Below are 27,405 nucleotides of genomic sequence, written 5' to 3' on the forward strand. Positions count from 1 at the left end.
AGTTTTTCGGTGTTTTTGTTGTTATTTGCAATAGGAAAGGCCCTAAAAGGAAAAATAAGCTAGACCTCTGCGTGTATAATATGCCCCAACCCCACTTAGAATACTATGAAAATAAATAAGTATACATACACATGCAGACAATTTATTGGTATCAAAAAGGCAGGATGACCTATAGGGAAGGATAACAGGGTGTGAGTGTGCAATTTCTTATCTAACTGCTCAACTTTCCACTTCACTTCAACCAGAGTATATACAGTCCTCAGCAGGAAAAGATCTGAGAAACACTGTTCTGAGCTAGTTGTTAAAATACTAACATACAGGGAATGTAAAACAAATTAAAGAAATTCATTTATAGATGAAGAATTGTATAATTAAGCAGTTAGAAAAGAATAAACAAGAATTAAAAGTGGGATTAAGCTAAACAAACTATTATAAAGAGAACTATTTTGAAGATGGAAAGTTTTCTAAAATACAGAAGAAGAAAAACTCTCAATTATATTGGAAGGCTTTCACCATATAAGAGTGTATGGATATGAAACATCTCTGACAATCATAGAAGGTGGTTACCTGCTTTGATGTATAGGTACTTTTCTGGAGCAAACTGCTAAAAATAAATCTTTAATCAAAAATGTTTTCTGATAAATTGAATTAGCATTTCAGTCAGCCATTGAAGGTTTAGATTACATCTATTAGAACTTTTTGTTTTTATTTCTATTTTCCCATTTTTTAGAAATAAAAAGATTAAAAAGAAAAAAGACAATGGACTTGTCAAGAAAGTTGCTACGGAGCTAAAACAGAACTAGGAATGATCTGTTACTAGAGATCCCATTTTGAGAGGACGCAAATTATTCTCTCTTCCTGACTTTCCTGATTTCAACATCTTCTCCCTTGGGCATCGACTGCACGTAAGCATTCACTCATTCTTCCCTTTCAAACACTCAGTAATAACTACGTACACCACACTACATAAGATAATGGGGAAGAAAGTGTAAGAATTTCCTCTCTCAGCATGTGTGCATTTTAGATGTATAGAAAAAGATACCCACACGCAAGTTTACCACAAGAGGTGCGCTCTTGGGCCATACATGGTTAAGTGACAAATAAACGGAGATATTCATACTAAGCATTATATAGACCAGAATATTAAAAAAATATTTCAAAATAAACGGACGTAAGATGTAAGCTGGGTCTTGAGTATAAGTAGGATTTACATAAGCTAAAAGAAAGCAGAGAGACAATCCAAGTGATATAAGCACAGGCAAGGAGGGGTGAATTCTCAGAACACTCCCCATGGGCTTCTGATTCAAATCAGTTTGACTGAAGAAGAGGATTGCTGTAACAAACACACAGGAATTTTAGAAAGGTAGATGGGCCCAACTGCAAGTTGAAACAGGGAATGGAGATGGGACTTGGAGGTAGAAGACCAGAGCTGAAGTTCTAGTTCTACCACTTGGAGTTATGAGAACAGTTAAAAGTGGGGGAAATAACAGCAATCTCACAGAGCTGCCGAGAAGTAAATGACGTAATGAACAAATGTGACATTAAATTATTTTTTTCAAATAATCATAATTTTAAAATGCAGGATAGTATAAATGACAAAGGATTTCAGATGAGGCATGAGTGTCAGAAGGCTAGTTAATTCTCCCTTCTTTGCTTAATTGAGTTTTATTCCCAGAGCCATCTAATAATGGGGTTAAGAGCCCTAATTCTCCCTTCTTTGCTTAATTGAGTTTTATTCCCAGAGCCATCTAATAATGGGGTTAAGAGTATACAGGCTTTGTGTGATGTGTCATTTAACATCATTTTTAGCAATGGCCTCATCGAGGGATATTTTCAAGGACAGTCTATGGGGCACTCAAAACCTCACGGTTAAAAATGTTAATGAAAATAATTATAATAACTTGCACTTTAGTAAGTACTTAATGTAAATTCTTTTCTTTAATCCTTACAATAGTATCTCTAATATGAAGGTATTATTATCCTCACCTACAGATAAAGACAGTGAGGGCCAGAGAAGTTAAATGTTTTGCTGATAGCCTGAAGAAGTTAAGTGACTCCAAAGCCCACACTTAAAATCATTAAAATCAAGGTTAATCAACTCTTCTATCTAGCTGACTTTTATAGATTCTTGCATATTCATCTTACTCACTTTGGTTTTCATCAATAAATACATTACAGTTACCTGAGCATTAGGTTTGTTTGAAATCTACATATAAATGGAAGCTTTCTGTGGGCAATACATGGAGGTTCTGTAAGGTCTTAGATTCCTCCATAGAATCTAATTCAGAAAGGAAGTGCTCATAATAGACATCCTCTGAGCAAATCAGCAGGAGTTTAAAGGCAGAGCCAGCTTTTATACTGTAGAATGAAGGAAACTTGCTCATTAACTTACCCAGTTCCAACAATAAACCTCTGATACAGGCAGCCCCATTTACAGAAGAAAATGAGGACCAAATCAGGACGTGAAAAAGCTTTTGACAGACAGAACAGGCTTCTGTTTACCCCCATTTCTAAATGCCAGGCCAAGGAACTTGAATTTATCTGTTTGACAATTGAGTCCTTGAAAGGTTCTGAGTAGGAAATTAAGATAATGTGAACACCTATCAAATACTTTAATCAGGTAGCTCAGTGCAGGAAGTAAAACATCAGAGAAAACTAGTGACAAGAAGCAGTAGACAACTCCGTGCCAGCTTATTCTTTCCTAATAATTATAACAACAATAATAATAACAAGCAATACTTATATATGTGGACCAGGTACTAGACATTACAAATATGTATATTTAATTCTCATTGTTAGGCTCGGCAACATTGATTACCATGACTATGCTGATGCTGGCCATGAGACCTAATACTCACAATACATATTTAATTCTCACTACAACTCTACGAGGTAAGTACTATTATTATCCCCATTTTGGAGAGTTAGAATTATGTACAGATTAGGAAATATGCCAAGGTCACAGTCTCACAGCCAGTAAGTGGCAAATCTAGGGCTCTGACCCAGGTGGTCTCACTTGAAACCTGTGCTCTCAACCACTACATGCAATATTCTGCTCCTTATTCATTGAACAAGTTCATTCCAGCAACATTTCCTGACTACTCATTATGTCCTAGGACGTACTAAGCCTTAAGTGAATAAATTAGAATCAATGCTATGAAAGGATATATGTGAAAATTATCTTATATTAGAATTTTCTAAAGGTAAGCATAAACTAAGATTGAAAAAATATCATTCATTATAAATTCGACATACGTTTAAATGTTTCATACTTAACAAATTATAAGGAAATGATTGCACTGTTGAATACTATAAACTCTGACTTCAGGATTTATTAGAAAAAAAAAAATAAGCCCTGAAATCAGGAAGGGAAAGAGCAAGATATTATCTCTCTCAAATGTCAATCAAATGAGGCATTCTCAAATTAAAGTACATGGACTTCTTGAAAGAAAAGGCAAAAGGCTGTAATGACCTTGTTCTTTTTCCCTCTACCTACAAAAAAAAAAATAGCCCATAGTAAGGACTTCTCTTATGCACATATTAGAAGAATAGAACAATCTATTTTTGTACAGTTTCCTGTAACTATGGGTGGCTGTACCCCTCTGCTCCCCTCTTCTTCTCCTTGAGCACTTCCTTGAGCTTTCTGCTTATACTCTTTGTTCATTCAATGTTCACCTGCTTCCTAGCATGACCCTGCAGTACCTGAAAGCATTTATAGGTTTCTGTTCAGCAAACCACCTTTTAAAAGGGGTTGTTTGAACCTAAAATTTGGATCTTTTCAAAGCAAATATCTCATTTTTGCCTATTAGTGGAACTTCTAGTTATTTGAGCTTTCGTTTTATGAAGAACAAAGACTATAATTTCTATTTCTTTATTTTTATTTCCTCCATAGCAGTATCTTGGTAAATGAATCAAAGGAGAGATGACTAAATTTCACACCTTGGAATGAACATAAAGGCAGGAAAAGCTGGGCCCCTGCTAAAACATCAATTAGCTAGCAACTGTGGTATATAGTGGAATCACCAGGAATGCTTATTAAAACAACAAACTTCTGGACACACCCCTAGAGTTTCTCATTCAACAAGTAGGTCTGCGTGGGCCCAAGCATCTGCATTTCTAACAAGATCCCAGGTAATGCTAATGCTGCTAGTCTTGAGGCCACATTTTTGAGAACCAGTGAATTGGAACACTGGTGTGAAGGTACCCACATTTTATTCCAATTCAAAACAGATTTACCTTGGGAAGCTCCAGATGTTGCACATTTTTAAATGAACTGAGGTCCACAGCTGCATCAGAAATAGTAACATTTGGTTCTGCCTGATAGAGGGAAAGAAATGGCAAAAAAGGCAACCGGGTGTTAGGTATTTTTTTCTAAATATAAGGGCCGTTTAATCAAATTTATTTCATATACTGTGATTCATTATCACTATTTTAACATTTTATGGCATTTATGAACATTATATTACCTTCAAAAGACTTGAGACAGCAATTATTTTAGCAGACAGAGAAACCAAGTGCTCTGAAGACTGCTTAGATTTACCGTATAATGAAAGCTAATAACCACCCAGCTAACAAACAGTGCTGCTCACAGACATACAGAGCACAGCAGAGACAGACACCGTGTGTTATTCTCTACTGTTAGTTACTTAGCAACTGAATTTAGAAACTATTAAATGTTTTATCTCAAAATTATTAAAATACTCCATTTTCTTAGGGGACATATTCAGTACAATTAATATGAAAATACAATTTTCTCCTTTATAACCTAGCCATCTTAAGCACCACCTGACTCAGTTCAACATTAGGAGCAGTCAGAATGAGAACAATGATTTGTATATTTCCTTATGTATTAATAAGCCCTATGTTCATATGTTCACTTAGGGAAGAGTATTTCTATTCCTACACCTTCCCCCACCTGATAGTCACCACGGCTCCTTTAATTTTAAGCTTTTCACTCTCTACTACCTCCTTTATCCATCTTATAGATGTATCCAAAGCTTTTCCAAATCAAAACTACCACAAAAAAACATTAATTCTTTGTGATTCTCTAGCCACTGTCCTCTCTCTCCTTAATTTCTTATGCATCATTTGCTTTCTCAAGAATCACTAATAATTCCCTAACTGCAAAATCCAAGGGACTCTCTTTAATCACTTCTTACTGGGCCTCTTTGTAGCATTTAAGGCTGTGGAATATGCCCTTCTTCTTGAAACGCGCCATCCTCCATTGCTGTGCAACGTGCCCTCCTGGTTCCTCTTTGTCCTCTCTGTCCTCTCTCTTAGCCTTCCTCCTTATCGTTGATATTAACATGATCCTGGCCCTCTTCTTCTCTCTACATGTTCTCTGCAGGCAAAGCACCTCAGCTCCCATCGCTCACAAATGCCAAATCTGCATCTAGGGGAATTTATCTCTAAACTCTAGACCAAATGTCCCAATGTACACTTCTACAAGGCTTTCCAGCAGGCACTTCATTCTTAAGCTGCCTCAAATAGAACGTATTCTATTTTTGCAAATATCTGCTCCTCTTTCCTATATTTTCTATTTTGATGAAAGAGGGCCATTCATCACATCATGAAGTCAGACATTGGGAAGACTTGTACATCCTGTTTTATTCACCAGTATATTCCCAGCCCAAACAACATTACCTGGTACAAGGCAGATTACTCAAGAAATATTTGTTGAATAAATATATTCTCAACCCATGAAAGAGGGCCATTCATCACATCATGAAGTCAGACATTGGGAAGACTTGTACATCCTGTTTTATTCACCAGTATATTCCCAGCCCAAACTACATTACCTGGTACAAGGCAGATTACTCAAGAAATATTTGTTGAATAAATATATTCTCAACCATTAACTTTTCCTCAATGAGTACATTTAGTTGGGTATGAAGTTCCATCACTTTGGGACCTAAACATCTGACATGACCATTCCCTCTTTTCTTGTCTTAGTTCAGGCCCTTATTGTCCCTCTCCTGATCTTCCTACTCCCTCTTACTTAACTTCTCTCCCCTGCAACCTCTGATTTTTCTCTACACAATTTCCAGAGAAATTTCTAAAAGTACAATTCTCATTCTTCGAGCTCCACACTCCCTCAAAGACAAAGTTGGTATATGTTATTAGCCTGTTTGAACGTTCCCCATGATCTGACCCTATCTCCTCTCTCAGTGACCATTTCCCCAGTCTCTGCCCCGCACTGTTTAGCAATGCTCTGCAATGTTCAATTCCAGGCACCAGCCAGAGCCTACATGCCATTCCTCATTCCACACCCTCTGCTGGCAATGGTTCTGCAACCCCCAAATCTCCCAACATACACTTCATGTGTGACCTCTTTTATAAAGTCTTACTGTTCTCTTTCCAGAGGCAGAACTGACAACCCCTTTTCGATCCTCACTATGCCCTATGCAGGCTCTACTGGTAGTCTTCATGCAAGTGGTGTTCTTACATGAGTGTCTTTTGTACTAGACACTCCTTCAGAGAGAAGGCTGTAACTTATCTATATTGATGTCCCTGCAAGTGTTCTATACTTGTTAACTGAACTAATAAATGGTACATCCATCAAATCTTCTCAGGGAAACAAGCACAGGTCATGTATACCTCCTTATTTTGAAGATTCTCTGAGGTAGAAGGCAAAGGTTCTGTATTTCCAGGACATACAGCCATCTGACTCACTGCTTCTTTGTTTCTGAAAGAAAAAAACATCAGCCTATCATATCATAATGATATTATTTTCATTGTCTTACTTGAAAAGTCAGAAAGATTACTAGAGAAAAATCTCTAATCCCAAAGACCTGGAACTACAACACTCACATATTTACAAATGTTTTATTTTCATTCAAAAGAAGTCAGAGTTGAAATGCTAACAAAAAGCATTTGATAAAGCATTACACACAAAAAATGCTCACCTGATAAAAATTATTTTCACTTTAGAAGGGGCACATTTAATGATTGATGAGGCATTCTGATGACTTCTTCCATATAAAATCTGACCATTGATCTGTGTGAAATAAATATCATTAGTTGAGCCTGAAATTTTAATTTCATAAATTTTTATCATTCCTGGGCCGGCCCGGTGGCGCACTGCTACAGTGCGCTGCTTGGGAGCACGGTGGCGCTCCCGCCGAGGGTTCGGATCCCACATACAGACCGGTTCCCGCTCACTGGCTGAGCAAGGTGCGGGAGCAACACCGAGGGTTGAGATCCCGTTGCCGGTCCCGGTCCGGTACGGGTGCAACACTGAGGGATGCGATCCGTTGCCGGACACGGAAAAAGACAAAAAAAGAAAAAATTAAAAAAATTTAAAAAATTAAAAAAAAAAATTTTATCATTCCATATAACTAATGAAAAGCACATTTTCCCTTCCTTTAAAATGTTACATGTAGTTTCCTCCCTAGAACATGAACCTGAATTTTGATGGTGAATAAAGAAAAGCTCATGTTTAAAGCCAGCATTAAAATAAAATGATGTATACAACACCTTATATCCATGAACTGCTGGTAAAGACCACTTAGACTAACTGCAGGAGAGTACCCAGCAAACATCCTGGCAGGCACCCGGCTTCCAGCATGCTTTGTACAAAGCAAGGGCTCTGTGCAAACACTTGTGACCTGCAAAGACCATCCTGGGAAGTTCCCTACTGTCATATTTCCCAATTAGTCTCAAAACTCAAGCATTGGGAATAGGCCACCGGGGAAAGGAGGGCTCAGTAGATTTAAAGTTTAGGCAGCAGACTGTGTTTCAGCAACACGGTGCCTAATGGAACCTGCCAGCTCAGGCATCTAGTCATTTAGCCAGTGCTGACTGAGCCTTCCCAGCCAACAACAAAACTAGAGAAGAATACAAAGGCAGTATGAGGACACGTGGATTCCAGCCTACGGGAGGACAAACAACACAAGCAAATAAAATTCTAAACTCTATAAAGTATGGTCCACAAATTTATTTTGTTTGGCAGGCTGAGTTAATGTTTGTGTTATTTAGCCTTAACCTTGACCCTACCCCTCTTCACCCCCATCACTTCTCCCATTAGAAATTCAAACTCCAGAATGTCCAGTGGGTCAGCCTCATTACTCTGGAATGATTGGTCATTTGGCTTTCAAAAACCCCTAATAAAATACAACACACCAAAAAAAAAAAAATGTTTTTGAAGTGTGATCTTTATTACTGTCTTGGGGCAAAAATTGTTTCTGGTGTTACCTAACCATGACCTTTTAATGGAAGTTAATGGGAACACAGACTCTACTTAGTAGAGATTTGGTTTACAGCCAAATTTGCTGCAATGCATCTATTTTATTAGGCAAGTGATAGTTTTCTCAGTCACCCTATGAGGTCTGGGTGATTTTCTGCAAACTCATTCCATTGCACCAATACAGCGAGAGTAAGTTTAGTTTCCCACAGGAACTTACCTCTAGAAGCTCATCTGCAATCTGTAATCGGCCATCCTTGCCTGCTGCTCCATGTGGATCAATCCCCACTATAAAGACACTCATCCTGGATCGGTCTTTGTTCCCAGCAAGACTTAGACCCAAACCGCTACGACCTTTCTCTAGTTCGATCATGTGCAGTTCACCTACTAGGGTTCCATAACGCTCTCTGATATTTTCTATATACAACAACAAAAAAAAATCATACATATTTAAAGGTTACTCACAGTCAAATGCTTTACTATGGAAGGCTATTTAGTTTTATCTTAAAGGGGCATTTCAAAGGGTCTTCAAAAAGTTCATGGAAGGATTCATATTATCTTTTAATTCTATTTTTGCACCATGTTTTTGATGTACCCTCATATTTGTACCAAAATGTAATCTTTGGCAGTTAAACGCTAAATAGACTAGCCCCCTGAGCATCAGAACTGGTTTTCTGGAGTATCCAAACTTTGAGGAATTTCTTAGCAGAGAGCATAGTGTCTAATTAATCAGTTCACTTTGGGGTGATCAGGCCCCAGACAAATGATTCACATTTACAAACTCTTGAAAGACTATAATTGAACCAGAAACCTACTTTATCATTTGCAGAGAACAGAACTAAGGCATCTAGAATATTTGTGCTCACTGACCAGAGGGAGCTTTTCTACATTGCTTACCACATCTTGTTGAGCAACTGCTTGGTAAATATATCCAGAATGAAGGGAATGGGCTTTCTTATCGCACAGAGCCATCAGGACAGGACAAACTGATGTAGCTGTCCCAGCTTTGGGGCACATGTCCTAATTAGATGAGACCATTCATATCTCCTATGCCACATCTTCAGGAGGTAGAGTTTATTGTCCACCCTCTTTAATCTGCGAGGCCACAAGGAGGTGTTCCAGCCCACAGCCCCAGATGAGCCACCAACCACCGGCCAGCACCAACTGCCAGCCGTGCAGATAAGCCATGTCTAAAGTTCAGCCCAGCTGAGCTCAGTCCACACCACACCTTGACAGATTAATAATAAATGGTTGTTTTAAGCCATTAAGTTGTGGAGAGGCTTGATAATAGAAAATTGAAACCTTTTGGTCCACATTTTCCTCAGAGTACATTCTGGCCACTTTGTACTAGCAATATATTCTAATATCACTGATAACAGACTGATAAAACTGAAAATTTTACAAATGATCTCCTCAAAAATGTTACTATATGGCTAACGTCATGCATTCTGTATTGATTCGATTTTTTTCTTTACTCAGCACTATACTAACAAGAATCTACATTGATTCTTAACTGGAACCATTTCATAAACTGCCATCTCCTGACTCCTACTGGAATCTATCAGCACAACTTTTGTACTCTGTATTTCTGAAAAGCAGGTACTATAGCTATCTCAAGGAAAATAATTTGATTTTTAGAAACTTTTAAAACAATGACACATTTATAATTTTTGGCTAATTTTTTACTATTTCCCTGTAAAATGGCTTATTTCCTTAGAAAACGGAGATGCCCCATTGATCCTAACAGCAGCTACCTTTGAGTGTTGCCTGTGCACCAAGCATTGTGCTTAGCACTCATCAGACATAATCTAATTTTTTCTTTTTTTTGTCTTTTTCGTGACCGGTAAGGGGATCGCAACCCTTGGCTTGGTGTGTCGCCCGTGCCGTGCTCAGCCAGTGAGCACACTGGCCAGTCCTATATAGGATCCGAACCCGCGGCGGGAGCGTCGCTGCGCTCCCAGTGCTGCACTCTCCCTAGTGCACCACAGGGTCGGCCCTATAATCTAGTTTAATGTTTGCAACCTCAGGGAAGAAATGCATTTTAAAAAGAGAGAGCACCACTGGGCTAAAACTTAGAGGCGGTTACACAACTTACCAAATGTCCAAAGTTTTTTTGTTTGATTTTTTGGGCAGATGGCTGGTAAGGGGATCTGAACCCTTGACATTTGCCCAAAGTTTTAATCTCAACAATTATATTATGTTACCATACTAGTACAGAGAATACCAGAAGTTCAAGATGTAATGCCAACAAAAAGATTTTACAATGAGGAATCTGAGCCTAGAAAGGACTTGTTGAACACCACAGGGTGGCTGATGGCAGTACTAGCTTCTGAGAGAGTGCCCTGTCCTTGACAATTTTCATGCAAAGGCAAAGTGGGCTTTAACAGGAATGCACATTTAAAGGAAAGGAAGAACGAGATTTCATGGCTCAGGAACGTATGTTGCATTCAAGCAAAACAAACTTTTTTTTTCCACACAGAACTGCAGTATGCATTACTAAAGCTGAAATGTATTCATCCAGGGGATAAGCCTTGAGAAACTCAAAGCTATTTTAATACCTCTTATAATTAAATGCATCACAAAAAGACAACTTACTCCAGCTGTAACCAAACTCATCCTCTTTGTTCACATCTTCTGAGATTTTGCTTGCAGATGACTGTGCATGATCACTGCTCATTTCCACAAATGCCGAAGGAGGGGGTGGAGGCATGTCACACAATGGCGCCTGCTCTGGCTCCGACTCTGTCTGACTGAGTGCCTGTGGGAACAAGAAGAATGCAGTGGGTATGTGCCGTCTAAGGGAGAAAACTTTAAGGAAAAGAAATAAGAGTATAATGTCAGAAACAAACACGAGCTTTAAAATATCTAACAAATAATGGAAAGCTCATACATATATGAAATGTCAGATAGGATTCAAGTAAAGTTTAAATATATTAAAATAGTATCAGAGCACAGTTAATTAAACTGTTATTTGCTATTTTAAGCTCATGAATTATCCAATTTGAAGGCTTAAATGACTTAAGATAGCAGATTGTGCAAACTTCTCCTTTGGAAAAAAAAATCTCATTCAAAAGTTATAATAAATATGCAGGGGCTAGGCAAGATTTTGGGGGCCTAAAAAGGTCTGCCAAGAAACTAAAAAAGAGAAAATTAACAAAAAAGTTGCTTTTCTAAGCTTGTTAGTGAGACTATCTATAAAAAATTCTTTATTGCTACCTGAATCCTCTCTCCAAATGACACACCAACAAATCCATAGAAACGAGCATTGCACATGCAGCCTCATCTACCATGGGAGCCAGCCTCTCAGCACAGAGCACAAATATCCAGATCTGAGTGTGTGGTGTTAAGGGACAACACCCTTGCCAAGGTAGCTCACAAAGTAAATGAGAAAACATAGTGGCATATTTCGTACAAAGCCAAAATGTGGCATACTTGCACACTTGGGACAATAGGTCCTATTAAAAAAAATGATTTGGCATCATCACATTCTTATATTATAAATTATCAAACAGAATGTTAGAGTTTGAAGAGTTTTAAGTCACCAAGTTCAGTGTATTCATTTTGCAGATGAATAAACCTTTTGAACCTGAGGCCACGAGAAGTGAAAGATTTTGTTCAAAATCACACAGTGGTACTAGACTTCTTTTTGCTTAATTCTTAATCCAGTGCACTTTCCATTATACCATGTTGTCTCCTCTAATTTCCATAGTAAGAGAGTACCTAAATCAAGGGTCAGGGCACCCAGCTAAAGCTAACCTTGGTATGAAGTTGTCTCTGATGCCTTCAACTTGTATTTTTTCTACCCTTCTTTATTTTACTTTTTTCTGCATAAAAATTCCTCTGACATAAACTATTTTATATGTGTATATTTTAAAAAAAGATAATTTTAAAAAAACACCTATTTCTTATAAGAACACAATAAATAATAGGCATGCACAACCATTTAGGAATTATTAATTGGTGCCAAGAATCAGAATATCACAAAATATATCTAACACTAAAACTATTTGACACTGAATATAATCTTTCTTTGATGATTCAGAAAGTGCTCAATTTTCTGGCAAAGCAGAGAGGATTGGTTGATAAAGACTTAGGGCAATAGATTTTCAGGTAACAGAATCTGTGTATTAAAATGCTTGTTTACACATCTTGGGCCAAACAGATAGGAGTTACTAGTGAAAATGAAAACCTGGTTAAGCTCCCAAATGCTGTGCCACAAATATCGCAAATTAATAACATAGAAATAAAAATGAACAAACACACAAAACAACTTCATTTGATCAAACCAAGGTTCATTAATCAAAGTAAAGGAGGGAGATATGTGCTTCAGAATTTTTCTGGTTAAAAAAATTTTATTTTCTGTAACAACAAAAATGTTAGCAAGAATTAAGTCCATTTGATTTTTAAAAAGTGGAACGAAATCTAATTTAAACTTCCTATAATTTTAACAAATCTATGGGTAAAAATTTATAGATCTTGCTGCATAATTTTTCTGAGCTCTTATTTTTCTTAAGAACAAACAAATACAATTTATCTGAAAAACTACTTGGAATCTCAGGCACAACATTTTCGTACAGTGAGTAAACTACAATGGTGCCCTAATTTAACTGGTGAATCACAAAACTAATATAAGCCTGTATTTACTCAAGAGACAATTAGGTTCTCTACTTTAGTTCCTCTGACACCTTCATTCTCTCCAAGATCATGTAACTGACTTGTTACTGACACTTCTTAAAATTTATTAATGAAAATCTAGCTCTCTAACAAAGATTGTTTAGCCCTCATTGGCAAAAATGCAAAGTGCACTTAAAATCACTCCATGCATGTATGTACACATCAAGTACAACATACACATACAGCACACTGCAACACACCCACTTACAAAAACTTAACACTTCAAACCTTAAATGGTGTGGGAGCAAAAGGGTTAGTTGGGGAACAACGGAAGATAACTCTACTTGAACTCTGTAACTCCTACAGTAACAGAAAACATATTCCTTCAGATACAGCATCTTTGGTTATCTGTATTACAATAACATGAAAATCCAATGAATATTCATAAAATGTTTCCTGAAAGAAACTGGTGACAGCTTTCTTCATTTTCATTAAGTTCTTGTAAATTTTTATTTCAATTTCGGTTTTATAATTCCATCAGAATGTGAGAATATCCAAGTGTAGATTTATGAGCACTGAAACAGTTACATTTCCTGATGCAGGCATTTACATAAACATGCTTTATGAATATTCAACGGACTCCTGCATGTACACATCCACAATTATTTGCAGAGTGATTAACTCATAGAAGAGCTTTTATGACTACCTTGTAGAAGTTCAAAAAGATTTAAACCAATACAAGGTTTTAAAGAAACTGTGTGAAAGCAGTTCATATAATTGGCAAAAACAAAAAAATTTAAATATCAGTTAATTTAAATCACACCAAAATGCAGTAAAGGCACTGGACTCATGATTCTCCCTCGCTCTTCAGAAGGGCCATTTAATTTCTGCTATAAAAGTAAATATTCTCTGGCAAAAAAATGTGCTTAAGAAAGTATTTGCATGCCTACTCCACAGCTGTTGGGTTTTTCCCCTGCCCACAGGTAGTACACAGTGAACTAGGACAAAGGCACAGTAGTAACAAAGAACAAAACATTTGCAAAAGGCAATGGCAAGACAATGGGCATTATCCAACCTTGTCAGCGTTGAATTGTAGAGAGTCAGCAAATGGGTTAGTGCTGCTGAAGTTGTACTTAGGGTAAAGGTTGTGCGGCAAAGAAGGCAAAGGGGATTTCTAAAAGGAAACATAAGAGGCGCTGAGCGCAAAAGAAACGTATTTAACACAACTCAGTTTTAAGAACAAAGCACTTACTGATCAAGACCTGTCTCTACGAAACTAGATCTTTGTGAAACTTGTGATTAACAGAAACATCTTAAAAGCTCTGGAATAAAAGATTTGCCTCTAATGACCCGAACCTACATTGAGTCTAAATCAGTCCACAAACCACATAGGAAACTAGTCTGTCAAACTGACCCTAAATTTTGTTTCAAAATTAAAACCATGAAAGTGTTTAAATTTACATTAAAAGCTAATTTTTAAAAAAAAATAGTCTATCTGCTCCAGAATGCAAATTAAACATTTGCCTGCTAGTTCATTGGTAATCTTCATTATTCCTTTTATTTTCCTAGAAAAGAAACTTTTCATACTTTGACTAGATATTAAGGCTGCTTCAGAGCAATTGTATTTTTTAATTTTAAAAAATGTAATCAACAATTTGTGAAGAAATGAACCAGTGTACACTGTTGTTCTCTATTTTTGCCCACTTTTTGTGGAGGTAGGAGCATGGAGATTCATGTTTTTATAACATTTCCTATAAAACTTCCCACATTATTGGGGAATTTATGAGGTTTTGGATACCTGAAGTCCTGCCTTAGAGTGTTTCTCACAGGTTTTGTGGCTTGCCTGTAATATGCCCTGAGTGAGGACTGTTAGAGTTGAATATACATATTAAAGGGAGGATGAGTGCCAGATAGAATTTAGCATTTCATAGATTTGTTTTCTTTTTTAAAGTAATTTCCTTAGCACAATAAATTCTTCTTCTTCTTTTCATACCCACTATCATTTTCCTTTATTGACTGTATCTTTCAGGGGAAATTGCAGACATTTAAAATTCATATTGGCTCCAATTAAATGTTTGTGTTACTTCTCCCTGTAAAAAAAAAAAAACCAGTGGCAGGCATCAAGTGTAGGGAGAGGTTGTCATGTGACACCCCCCTGTAGGGGGAACAATGGAAAGACTCTACCCTCAGCGTCTGTACTAAAGCTTATGCCACACTGCCATTTCAATCTGCTCTTCTTGCAATGTTTTTACTACAGAGGAAAGATAGGAAAAAGAAATGGTCACAATGACATTTCTGCTCATCTCCACTTTCTCCCTGGTTTTCAGTTAAAAATGTCAACTCCCGCATTACAAAACAGATCACAAATGCCAAGGAATATGACCATTTATTAAGGTGGAAGAAATGACTATGCAGAGAAGAAAAACCTATCCTAGGCAAAATAATTCAATACTATGGAAGATGGAGATCATCTCTAATCCATGATATTTTTAGGTTCATGTGTCCGTAATAATTCTGTGGAACAAAAGAAAATAAAACCATAATGTCAAGAAGTGGAATATTTAAAGAGAGCTCTAGTGGGGTTTTTTTGTTTGTTTTTTGTTTTAATTTTTTTTTTTTAAAATCTGCAGATTTTATAGGATTAGAATTTGGCCCTGGTAGCACAGTGTAAAAGTACAGCATGAGCACAGCAGATGAAATGGTAGATTGCTCTATTATTATGGAAAGATTTATAGAAACAGACTATATTACTTACTAAAAAATCAATGATGAAACTTCTGTTTATAGTCTCAAGGGCTGATAAAAGCAGAAACATTATTAACTAGGAAGCACAGAGATGACAAAAACATTCTCTGGCCCATATTAAAAGGGCCCACATTTCATGAATTCATACTAGCGGAATTATCAGGGCTAGTTCAGGGAAGTTCTGATTCCTTAACAGTGAAAGGGAGAGAGACTGATGCCTCTTTAGCCTATATATAAGATTTCCTAGAAGCTTTACCCAACATCCACAAATAAAACATTTACTACTAAGAGATTCTTAAGTATGTTATTTGTGATGTTTTTCCCTTTAGATTACTGGAGACATGATTATTTCCTCAGGGAAGTAAATCATTGGAAACAAAGTATATCCATTTTAAATGCAAAATTAATTCTAATTTCCCAAAGCAAAATGCGTATAACTTGACTAAACATGTCATTCTAAGCAAGATGTATCCTGGAATAATTGCTATAAAATCAGGCATCATTATACTTTAGATAGTAAAATAGTAGTATTTTCCAGGTGTATAAGACAATATCTTCTTAACTCATTAGAAAATGTGACTAACACTGAAAGAAATATTTGTAGTTTAAGTTTTTAAAGTAATATTGAGTCTCACTATTCAACATTTTATAGTATTGTTCCAAATGATATAAAAGTTGGAAATTAAAAATAAAACAAAAAAAGGAATAAAACACACACACATAAAAATAGCTTTAACTTAACTTAAAAACAGCCATTTACCAACATTATCATTCTGTGTCTGTTTAACACATAGAAACAAATGTAAAAAGATGTGTAGTTATTTAAACAAACTCTATAGCATTTGTAAAGAATGCAGCATGATGCAGCCCTACCATTTGGCAGATTTTCTATCTGAATAGATAATTATTACCTAACAATAAACAGCTGAATGATTAAAAACTGCAGATGTGAAGATAACTGCTTACATTAAGAACTACTAAATTCACTCCTTTCAATGAACCCAGACCAGAGTTACACCTGTCTCAATAACAAAAGGAAGGACCAGTAAGAATAATGTTGTCACTTAATATTCATTCCATGGTATAGAATATTGATAAATTACTATTACCGATCTCATCTATGGAGCTGTTTGCTACTTTCCTTCCATCATTTGAGCATTAATGACTTAAATTCTTAATTTTACAAGTTAAAATTAATGTATTTTGGTAATAAAATTACATATTTTAAGTTTTAGATGGTACCTTTAACTTGCCTAACATATGTTGATGTTTTTCTTTTAAAAACAATCAACCCTAAAAACTAGTAAGCAGATAATTCAAAGAAAATCGATATGACAGGGGTTGTTAGGTCCAGAAGTACAGTCTTGAAGAGCTTCTGGACATCTAGGGAACTCCTGAAAAAGTGTACAAACTTTTGGGTAAATACGTATGTTTGTGAAGAAATTTCAAAGGGGTATGGGCCCCAATAAATTTAATAACTGCTACATATAAAAACATTTTTTTCAATGAGTCATAAGGAATAGAAAAAAGTTTTAAACTCTTGGCATGGTTTTTATCTTCAGCATCCTTAAGACAATTCAAATGCACAAAGCTTCACTTTGCATCTTCTCTATCAACAACATTCATTAAATCTGCTTACATTTTCTTTCAATGAGTCATAAGGAATAGAAAAAAGTTTTAAACTCTTGGCATGGTTTTTATCTTCAGCATCCTTAAGACAATTCAAATACACAAAGCTTCACTTTGCATCTTCTCTATCAACAACATTCATTAAATCTGCTTACATTTTCTAACATAACTTTTAAAGCTATTTTACCTGTGATGACTGACTGTAAAATGGGTTAACAGGTTTCTGTCCACCAGGAGCTATACTGTGTTGAAGGGCTGTACAGTGCTTGTGGCTGAGAAACAGCAGTTATGAAACCACTTGTGAATAAACAAAATCTACCCTGTAGAAATTTAATTTTCAGTGGGATACACAAATACATTAAAGATCATTTACAGGTGATTATGGGATTGCATAAGCAGGAGATTCTGCCTACAGAATAAATTCCAAGAAAATGTAATCACTCTGGCTTCTAAGAGACTCCATTAGAGATCATGGACTATTAAAATGAATGACTACACCACATTTCTTTTAACAACTTGTGTATTATGTGACTATAATAAACACTAGACACCTAAGGCCACCAATACATTCTACTTCTAAGTGTTTTCAAAAGACTTCAAGTCTTTGTTGAACATGGTGGAAGAGATTTCCAAGATAACTCAATTTTTAAAAAAGCAAAACAAACGTTTAACAAGTCTTCTGAGATTTCAAGAATTGATATCTTTGCTCATGCAGACAACTTGGCCCTGGATATGTTAGATTCCAAGTTGAACACTGTTTGCATATGCCTACCTTGCCCTTTGTGTTTGCTTACCCTTGGTCTGTTTATAATGCTCTGAACCATAAAGACTACAGGGTTGCCTGCTTTCCGAATGGCTTCCACAGCTTGCTCATGGCTTGCATCTCTGAGGTCCATTCCATCCACCTGCAATGGAAGGCCTCAGCTTAACATTTCAAGAAGCTATAAAACAAAAGAAAAATTTGTGGATCTGAAATTTTGAGGATCCTTTGTTAGGCTCCTGGAAAATATGTTTCTGTATCAAAAATAATTGAGACTACTTGTGAGGCTGCAGAACTTCTTATCTGTCCAGCAGACTTGTGGTCCCTTGTTTTGGACACAGATTTCTGTCTCTAATAATCAACTGTAGTTATAATCAATTAGAATAAAGGCTCTGCTTCTGCATTTCTTGCATTGCTCAGTTGTTCCTTTAAATTAATAAATCAGCATCATTAAAGAAATAATATAAGAGTACTACCTAGCAGCACTGTCTTCATCATGAGTCCCTGTACTAATTTTCTTCTAATAGAGTGGTTTAGGAAGCAGGTGGGTGATCATGTCTTGTATATTTCTCTCTGTACAGAGATGCTTGAAGTTAAAAACAAAATTCTGATATCCAGAAAAAATCAGATTATCATAAGATTAGTTTCACAAAAGAGTCTTTGCAGTAGACATGATAGGAGCTGAAAGCCAAGAAACTGTGCTTATTTGTTAGTAATTCTTATATAAATAGCTTGAAAATAGTTATTTTATAGTTTTGTATTGACCATGGCTTGCCTGGGTGATTATCAGCTCAGCTTATATGCTATATGAGTAAGAAGGAAAATAGTTTAAAAGGCCAAATGCTAATCCTGCCAGAAAACTACAGGATGTTACTATAATTTTATCATTTCCAATTACCATGACATGATACACACAACAAAATAGCAGACTCAGAGTGGACACAACTCTGGAAAAGAAAATTAATTATTAGATATTTTCAGAGAACATTATCATTATCAAAAGATTAAAAGAATTTTATACATTTAGTTGAAAACCTCCTGAAGGTTGACACTTGGATGACATATTTTTTTTCAGTGCATATTAAGAATGGCTTCTAACTTGAACAAAGTCAGTATACATGTCTTCTATATGTCTACAATACATTCCATTAGTGGGAAAATTCAACAGGAGCTAAATATCTTTCTTCAAGTCCAAAGAACTCTATACTCAGAATGGAATACTTTGCAGGTCTCTACTCACCTAGTTTACATACATTTTCAGAAACTGCTAGCAGAGGCACATTTTAGAATCCACAGGATTATGGAAGCCTATGGCTTTCTGATTTACTGGAAAAGCCCCTGCACATAAGGCACTCAACGAATCATTGCTAAACTGTATACAGTATTTTATAACACAAAAACGTCCTTCTCTTTTCAATGTGAAAGAAATACTTTAATTCTTTCAATACTTTTTTTTTGTCTTTTGTCTTTTTCCGTGTCCGGCAACGGATCACAACCCTCAGTGTCGCACCCGTACCAGACCGGGACTGGCAATGGGATCGCAAACCTCGGTGCTGCGCCCGCACCTCACTCAGCCAGTGAGCGGGAACCAGTCTGTATGTGGGATCCGAACCCTCGGCGGGAGCCCCAAGCGGCACACTGTAGCAGTGTGCCACCGGGCCGGCCCCAATCTTTGCTTATTCTGATGAAATAATTTATCACACCATGCTGAAGTGACTTGATCACTTGTCAAGTCTGTCCCACTTGGCAGGCAGGCATGGTGCCTTGTTTACTCTGGGATGCCCAGAGCCTGTTATAGCACCTGGAATGCAACAGCTGCTCCAGGAATATTTGTTGAATAAATGAGTGAGTGACTCTTGAGAGAAGAATCTATTTAAAATATTAAACTTCACTTTGAATTAAGGTGAAATTTGACCACAGGCTTCTCTCTTGCACATAACAAAATACACATACATGTGCACATACATGCACGCATGAGCGTGCATGCACGCACACACACACACACACACACACACAGCCTTCAGTGGCGAGTGCGCAGGGCACTGAGAAGGAGAATGAAGATCTTGGCTTGGACTGAAGGGGAAGGTAGTCAAGGTCTTAGCATTAAATATCTTACAAAGAAAGACCCAATTGGGAAAAAATAACCTCACCCAAGAACATTTATCTATAATGAAATGATCATGATAAAATATTTCTTGAAATAAAATCTCATTGGAAAACTTAAGTATGATGTGTACATTTTGTGTCTGTGTGTATATACATAATTTTAAATAATTCACTTTCTCCCCAATAAATTTGCCTTGTTCTTTCAAACAGAACATAATTATTTTAACTTGGGACCAATGTTTTTTAAATGGCTGGTTATATCCCCAAACATCAGTCTTTACATCAAGATATACAATGTATTCCTTGTACATAAGAGAAAATTATAAATGAAAAGATACAAATAAGAAAGAAATGCTTTAACCCCAAACATATATTACTCTAATGTCAGGTCGAGTAACCAGTATAAAGATGACAATTCCCTTGGTAAAGAGGATAGACAGGTGAAGAATTTTGGCACAGAAATCTCACTGGAGGGTACCTCTACTATTCTATCTCCAGGTTTCAAGGTTCCATTTTTGCCAGCTGGACTATCTTCAAGAACATGTTTGATGAAAATGCCTCTCATCACTTCACCGTTGCTTAGACGACTCCCCATCCCTCGTCCACCAACAATGCTGATGCCCAAGGATTTGCTTGGTTCTCTCCAAAGTTCAACCCTATGAAAATAAATAAAAATTTACTCTCTTATAAGAAAACACAGGGGAAAAGCTTCATAATATTGGATTTGGTAATGATTTCTTGTATATGACACCAAAGGCACAGAAAACAAAAGAAAAAAGAGACAAAATGGACTTCATCAAAACTAAAAACTTTTGTTCATCAAAGGACACTATAAATAGGATAAAAAGACAACCCACAGAAGAGAAAATATTTGCTATTCACATATCCAATAAGGGATTAATATCCAGAATATATAGAGAACTCCTAAAACTCAAAAAAAAAAAAAAAAAGAGAAGCAAATTTTAAAATGTGCAAGAGTTGAATAGTCATTTCTCTAAGAAAGATATATAACTGGCCCATTAGCGCATGAATATATGCTTAACATCACTAATCATTAGGGACATGCAAATCAGAAGTGCAATAAGATATCATCTCACAACCATGAGGATGGCTACTAACAAAAAAGAAAACAAGTATTGGTGAGGATGTCGAAAAAATTAGAACCCTTGTACACTGCTGGTGGGAATGTAAAATCATGCAGCTGCTATAGAAAACAGTACGTTGGTTACTCAAAAAATTAAAAATAGAATTACCATATGATTTAGCAATTTAATCTCTGGGTTTATACTGAAAAGAATTCAAAGCAGGGTCTTGAGAAATATTTGTATAACTATGTTGTAAGAAGCATTATTCACAATAGCCAAAGATAAAAGCAACCTAAGTGTCCATTAACAAATAAATGGATATATAAAATGGTATATACATAATATTATTTAGCCTTAAAAAGGAATGAAATTCTGAAACATGCTATGACATGGATAAACCTTGAGGACATTATGCTAAGTGAAATAAGCCAGTTAAGTAAAATAAAGGAGAAATGCTGTATGATTCCACTCATATAAGGTACTTAGAGTAGTCAAATTCACAGTGACACAAAGTAGAATGGTGGTTGCTAGTGGGTGGGAGAAGAGAGGAACAGGTAGTTATGGCACAGAATTTCAGTTTTGCAAGATGGAAAAAGTTTTGTATATGGATGTTGGTGATGGTTGCATAGCCAGGATGGATGAACGTGCTTAATGCCACAAAACTACATATTTAAAAAATGGTTAAAATGATTAATAATAACAATAAATATGTTAAATGCAATGGAATGTTATATATGTTGATTTTTTGCAAATACTATTTGCTCAATTTATTAAGGTTTTACTAGTAGCAAAACAAGATAACTTTAAATACTTTCCCAATTACATGTTTTGTAGAGTCTGATCAATGCTAACATTATTTCTGAAGCTGATTTGTTGCAAATAAATACTGGACTTGCACTCCATGCTAAGGAAATGTAAAAGTACCATTTGGCAGAAGCTTTAGTATTACAGACATTAAGTAATAAAGAAATTCAGCTACCACTGAATAGATGGTAGCTTCTAAGCTTAGCAACCAAATCAAGAAAAAGAACATTCCTGTACATGCTATGTCAGAAGCTTACTCTGCAGAAAGTCTTTCTTGCCGAGGCAGACCTGGTCACTAACAGTCAGGGCATGAAGAGCAGTGGCTGACAAAATCCTACATGATCTGATCCCGCCACTCCTTCCCTAAACTCATCTCCCATGGCTCTCCACCTTCCTCTCTTCACTCCAGGTACCACATCATCTCCTAAATGTTCCTTAAATTCATCTGGCATTCTCCTGGACCTTATGGCACTTCCTATGTCCTCTGCTTTGAATGTACTTCCCATACACACAAAATCAACAAGTGAACTCATATATAATAATTGCAAAGAGGTATAAGACTTATGAATGGATTTAAAGTACATATCTTCTAAAAGGCAAGGATGTAAGAATAAGGTGAATTTCAATGGAGTTTAGTCAAGATGAGTCAGCATCTCAGAATGTTGGAAGAAAACATACCAAACAGAGCTTTAAGGAGATAACAAGACCTGCGATCTACTCCATGCTGCATAAAGGAAGACAATATTGGACATTAAGTAGGAAAAGACAGCATAGTCAAACACGCCCTCAACACTGACACCAGATGTTCTCCCAGAGGAGAGGCAAGATTGAAGTAAGGACTCCTACTAAATGAAGGAGGTCTCACTAGGAGAAAGATTAAAGAGCACCATAGCTAGAGGGAGAGGATGGCCAGTGGGTCAGATGGATACAGATGCTGAGATACATCCTTTCTTTGGTCAGTACTTTTTTCTTAACTTGAAATCTACAGTCCTAGAACGTCTTTCTGTTTAGTTTGAAAATATCTCACCATGATCCTTGATCTTATAAAATCTCTGTGAATAAACTAGTTAAAATCTAATTCATCATTTTCTCTCACTCTAGCAGTTCTGTGAAAGAAAAGAATCAACATCCTTCCATATTTCTTAAAGCAGAGTAAAGAAGTCAGTAAGTTTAGCCATTGTACGAACACACATAAGAATCCAGAATACATAGGCAGGACTGCTGAACTCTTCTCTTAAAAAGGAAAAATAATAATAATAAAAGAAAGAATAGAAGAAAATGTCTCCTAGGACTCTTTATGGTTGATCTGAATTAAAAAGTAGTTCTTATGATTTCTTGAATAACACAACAACAACAAAAACAGAAGTAGCAGCAAACATTTATTAAGGACTTATCATGTGCTCAGCATGATTCCCTAAGTGAGTTACATATACTTTCATTTAATTCTCACATCATCCCTACAAAGTAGATACTCTTATTAGCCCCATTTTACAAAGAAGCAAAGAGACACAGAGAGGTTAAGTAACCTCTGGGTAATACACCACCTGCTCTCATAGGGTTTGGCACAAATAGCAAGGACCTTCAAATACACTCCCTAGAAGTATAAACCCTTAAAACAAAGGAGGAAATAACCAAAGAGAGAGCTGCCAAAATGACCACAGTGGTGAGGAACCAGACTCCTTATTCACTGAACACAGCATTCTAAATATCCTCAGGAAAGAGAAGGGGGATCTATAAAGGAAATAACTTACAGAACATGTTCACTTCAGAGTTAGTTTTATAGAAAAAATGTCAGCCTTTCTTGAGATTTATACAAGGCTTTTTAGAAAATGAAATTCAGAAAGGCAAAGGCAGAACACAGCTATGAGGCCAGACTGCTTGAGCTGTGAACTGAGTCCCTGGGTCCAAGTCCTGCTCTTTTCCTACTTAATAATTATGTGACACTGGACAATATACTTAGTCTTTCCTTCTCCTACTTTCCTCAGCTGTGAAATGAGGAGCCAATAAGAGACTCTATATCAGAGAGTTGATGTGAGGATTAAATTACATATAAGTGCAAAACAAAAGCTTTGGCACATAATAAGCAATCAATAAATCTTTTATTACTGTGATGAGGAGGAGGAGGAGGATGATTACTGCAGTAATGGAAGCAAGACACAAAATTCAATCCATATGACAAATGAGCAAATGTATATTCTACCCCATCAATCCTGTTACACTTACATCATGTTTATTAAGACAAAGTACAATTTTCCACCCATCAGAATGACAAAAAACTTTTTAAAAAATGATCATATGATGTGGTAACAAAGATGTGGAGAAAATGGAACTCTCATACGTTGGAAACAGAAGTAAAAATTGGTATAGCCACCTTAAAAAGCAATTTGACAACTTCTAATAAAGTAATAAAATACATATAAATCTATGGGCCAGCAATTTCACCTCTGGATACATACCCTAGATAAATCCTCATACTTAAGTATAAAGAAACAGTGATGCTTACTGCTAAGAGTTATAATAGCAAATAACTGTTAACTACCCAAAATGTCAACCTGAGAACTGATAAACTGTGGTATATCCACATATTGAAATGCAACACAACTCAATTAAATGAATTAGGTCTTTAGATATCAAACATGATAGGGGCCGGCCTGGTGGCGCACTGCGCTAGTGCGCCACTTGGGAAGCGCGGAGGCGCTCCCGTCCGAGGGTTCGGATCCCATATGCAGACCGGCTCCCGCTCACTGGCTGAGCGAGGCGCGGGAGCAACGCCGAGGCTTGTGATCCCGTTGCCGGTCCCCGGCCCGGTACGGGGGCAACACTGAGGGTTGCGATCCGTTGCCGGACACGGAAAAAAGACAAAAGACAAAAAAAAAAAAAACATGATAGATACCCAAAACATAAGATTAAGGGAAAAATTAAGCAAGCTACAAAATGATACATACAGTATGATACTAATTCTGTAAATAAAAACCGCATGCAAAATAAGAGTAATACAGCCTATTTTACAATCTTAAAATTTACACTTTGCTAAAAAGTATTCTCTACTTGCACACAAAGTAAATTTTTGTCAACTTCATGAAAGAACATCCCATCACATTTCCAATGCTATGAAACATATTCATAACACTTGCTCCTCATTTACTAAAATCTCTGATTATTCTGGTAAGCTTCTTCATCATATTGTATGAACTTTCCCCTAAAAGTTGCTTACTGCTTCTATACACATTAATGAGTACACTAATGAGTACCTTCTGTAGGATTTATGAAAGCTTCTCACATTTTCTCTATGTAAGGTAGTTTACCCCCTTTAGAGATATCTCTTAGGCTAATGTGAAGGTTAAAAGTATAAAAATCTTCCAGTCCAGAAATTATGCTCTTCTTCCTTATAAGAAAAGGTCATAATTATTCCCATGTTCAATGCTTTCTCTTTGCTTAGTTATTAGTATTCAATATTATATCATTGTAGACAAAGCCAACCACTAGCTAAACACTCACTCTGTGCCAGGAATTATACTAAGAATTTTATATGCATTATCACACACTGAATCCTCCCCAAACTCAAAAAGTTCTATTATTAATCTCATTTTACAGATAAAATAGCTGAAATCTAGCAGTTTGAGAAACTTGTCTTAGAAAGCATCAAAGCTACAATTCAAACATCGCTCTTAATGACTCCAGCTATTTTCCATATTGCCTTCTAAAAACTACTTTTCCTCTCATAATGTTATTAAAACTGACCAACCTATCTTTTTTTCTTGTGATCACTGTCTTCCAACAAAATAAAAAAGTTTATCACTATGACCACCTGCCACAAAATAACTTCATCTAATTTATTTCTGCCTCCATGTACAAATAAATAGACAGTTAACACCTTATCCTTTCTGCCACAAATCTAGCGCTTTTATCCTGTTCTTAATGTGGGCAGTGCTGCAGAGAGACCTTGAATTTTTTAAAATAAGCTAGATGGCTTTTGAAGAAATTCAAATCAAAAACTCATTTTAGATGTCTGGAAATGCTTACTGTTTCTTTGAAAGCAACATAAAATAATGTTTTCTATATTTAAAAAAATATTTAAATGTGATTGCTGCAGGCTCAAGTTCATTTGTAAGAAGAGAAAGCATCAAATTGTATCTCTGAATAAGAGAAATTCTTCTCTTGAGCATTTTATTTATTCACTATAGAACAAATATTAACGCTTACTAAAAGCAAGGCACCATCATGATGTTTACCTTTAGATCTGTTTGGAGGCAGCATCCAAAGATTTCTTACGTTTTAAACTTAATGTAAAACACCTTATACTGTTCTTAGTTTCACATTTTTCTACATCTTGCCCAGCAAAGTAAATTATAACTTCCTGAAAGCAGCATTGATGTCTTACACTTACTTCCCTATTAATCACAACATAGGTTTCAGGTCTGGGTCCATAATCAGGACTCAATAAATTCTTATTAAATTGAAGTTGATTTTACTTAGCATGAACATGTCAATATGCCTTAGTGACGCACAGTGATACATCAGAGTATATTTAGGAAAGTCGTCTTTTCTATCACATGTGAAGCTGGTGCTAGACAGATCATGGCTGAGGATAACCTCAGCCTGTGATAACAAGGCTGCCTAACTTTCACACATGCACACTTTGAACATATATGTTTGATGAATATCTAGTTTCTAAAAATGCCAGATAAAATTTAAATGAACATTTGGTGGTATAACTAAGATCAAACTCTACAGAAAGTGTTATCCATTCCCACCACCTACTCATAATTTTCTCCAGTTAATATTTAGTCTCTGCTATGTGCCAGATCCTTGCATATATAATATGCTCATTTTAACCCTGTGTGATACACATTATTTTCTCCACTGAACACATGAAGAAATGGAGCGTTAAGAATATTAAACAACTTACTCAGTGTCACAAGGAGCAAGTTGTAATCCGGCACTTGAAACTACACCTCCCATTCCATAGGCACCGAGTGGGCAGAAGACAGAAATAGTCCTTACCGTCGGGGCTGATTCCAATTGCTGTATGCTGCATTTTGAAGTTCCCTTTCTTCTCCCTCTCCTTCTTCTCGCTCTGGTAGTTCTGGAATATCTCTGATCAAAGAGTTACACAATGAGTACTCCAAAATCCAGTAAAACCATGCAGGATTGTCTTGTATATACTTTATTGTTGGTTTAGCTAAAAATGCAAACTGCTTCATATTTTCCCCATACCTGGTCAATAAGCAGGTAATATTTTTATAGGAGGAGGAAAGGAAAACCTAACCAAACAAAATAAAAACCTTACATTATAATCAATGTACCATAACTTAGTCTGGAGATACAGCTGAACACGGAGTCTTGTCTAGTCTTTCTTTCCTGATGAAACATGGGAGAATAAAGGAAAGAAATGGGATAAATAAAGGAAGAAGGGGATAAATACCAGAATTTTAAAGAAAAACTATTCAACAAGTATTTCTTAAATTCCTACCATGTCT

General features: G+C 36.3%; 1 protein-coding gene across 2 annotated transcripts in view; it reads right to left on the reverse strand.

Annotated features, from left to right (window-relative positions):
• Positions 1 to 27,405, reverse strand: part of MPDZ (multiple PDZ domain protein) — a 95,748-nt gene that overhangs the window by 19,315 nt on the left and 49,028 nt on the right. Inside the window, exons 8-17 of one of the 2 annotated variants that reach the window (XM_008588411.1) lie at positions 26,930 to 27,022; positions 20,515 to 20,692; positions 17,965 to 18,075; positions 13,872 to 13,970; positions 13,085 to 13,156; positions 10,778 to 10,940; positions 8,403 to 8,599; positions 6,906 to 6,997; positions 6,598 to 6,685; positions 4,237 to 4,317 (exon numbers count right to left, since the gene is read on the reverse strand). In XM_008588411.1, coding sequence (XP_008586633.1) covers positions 4,237 to 4,317; positions 6,598 to 6,685; positions 6,906 to 6,997; positions 8,403 to 8,599; positions 10,778 to 10,940; positions 13,085 to 13,156; positions 13,872 to 13,970; positions 17,965 to 18,075; positions 20,515 to 20,692; positions 26,930 to 27,022 — 1,174 coding nt within the window. The remainder of the gene's footprint in view (positions 1 to 4,236; positions 4,318 to 6,597; positions 6,686 to 6,905; positions 6,998 to 8,402; positions 8,600 to 10,777; positions 10,941 to 13,084; positions 13,157 to 13,871; positions 13,971 to 17,964; positions 18,076 to 20,514; positions 20,693 to 26,929; positions 27,023 to 27,405) is intronic. The other variant, XM_008588410.1, reaches the window with a different exon arrangement.

Source organism: Galeopterus variegatus, unplaced genomic scaffold, assembly GCF_000696425.1.
Source record: "Galeopterus variegatus unplaced genomic scaffold, G_variegatus-3.0.2 Scaffold4805, whole genome shotgun sequence".
NCBI classification, from domain to species: Eukaryota; Metazoa; Chordata; class Mammalia; order Dermoptera; family Cynocephalidae; genus Galeopterus; species Galeopterus variegatus.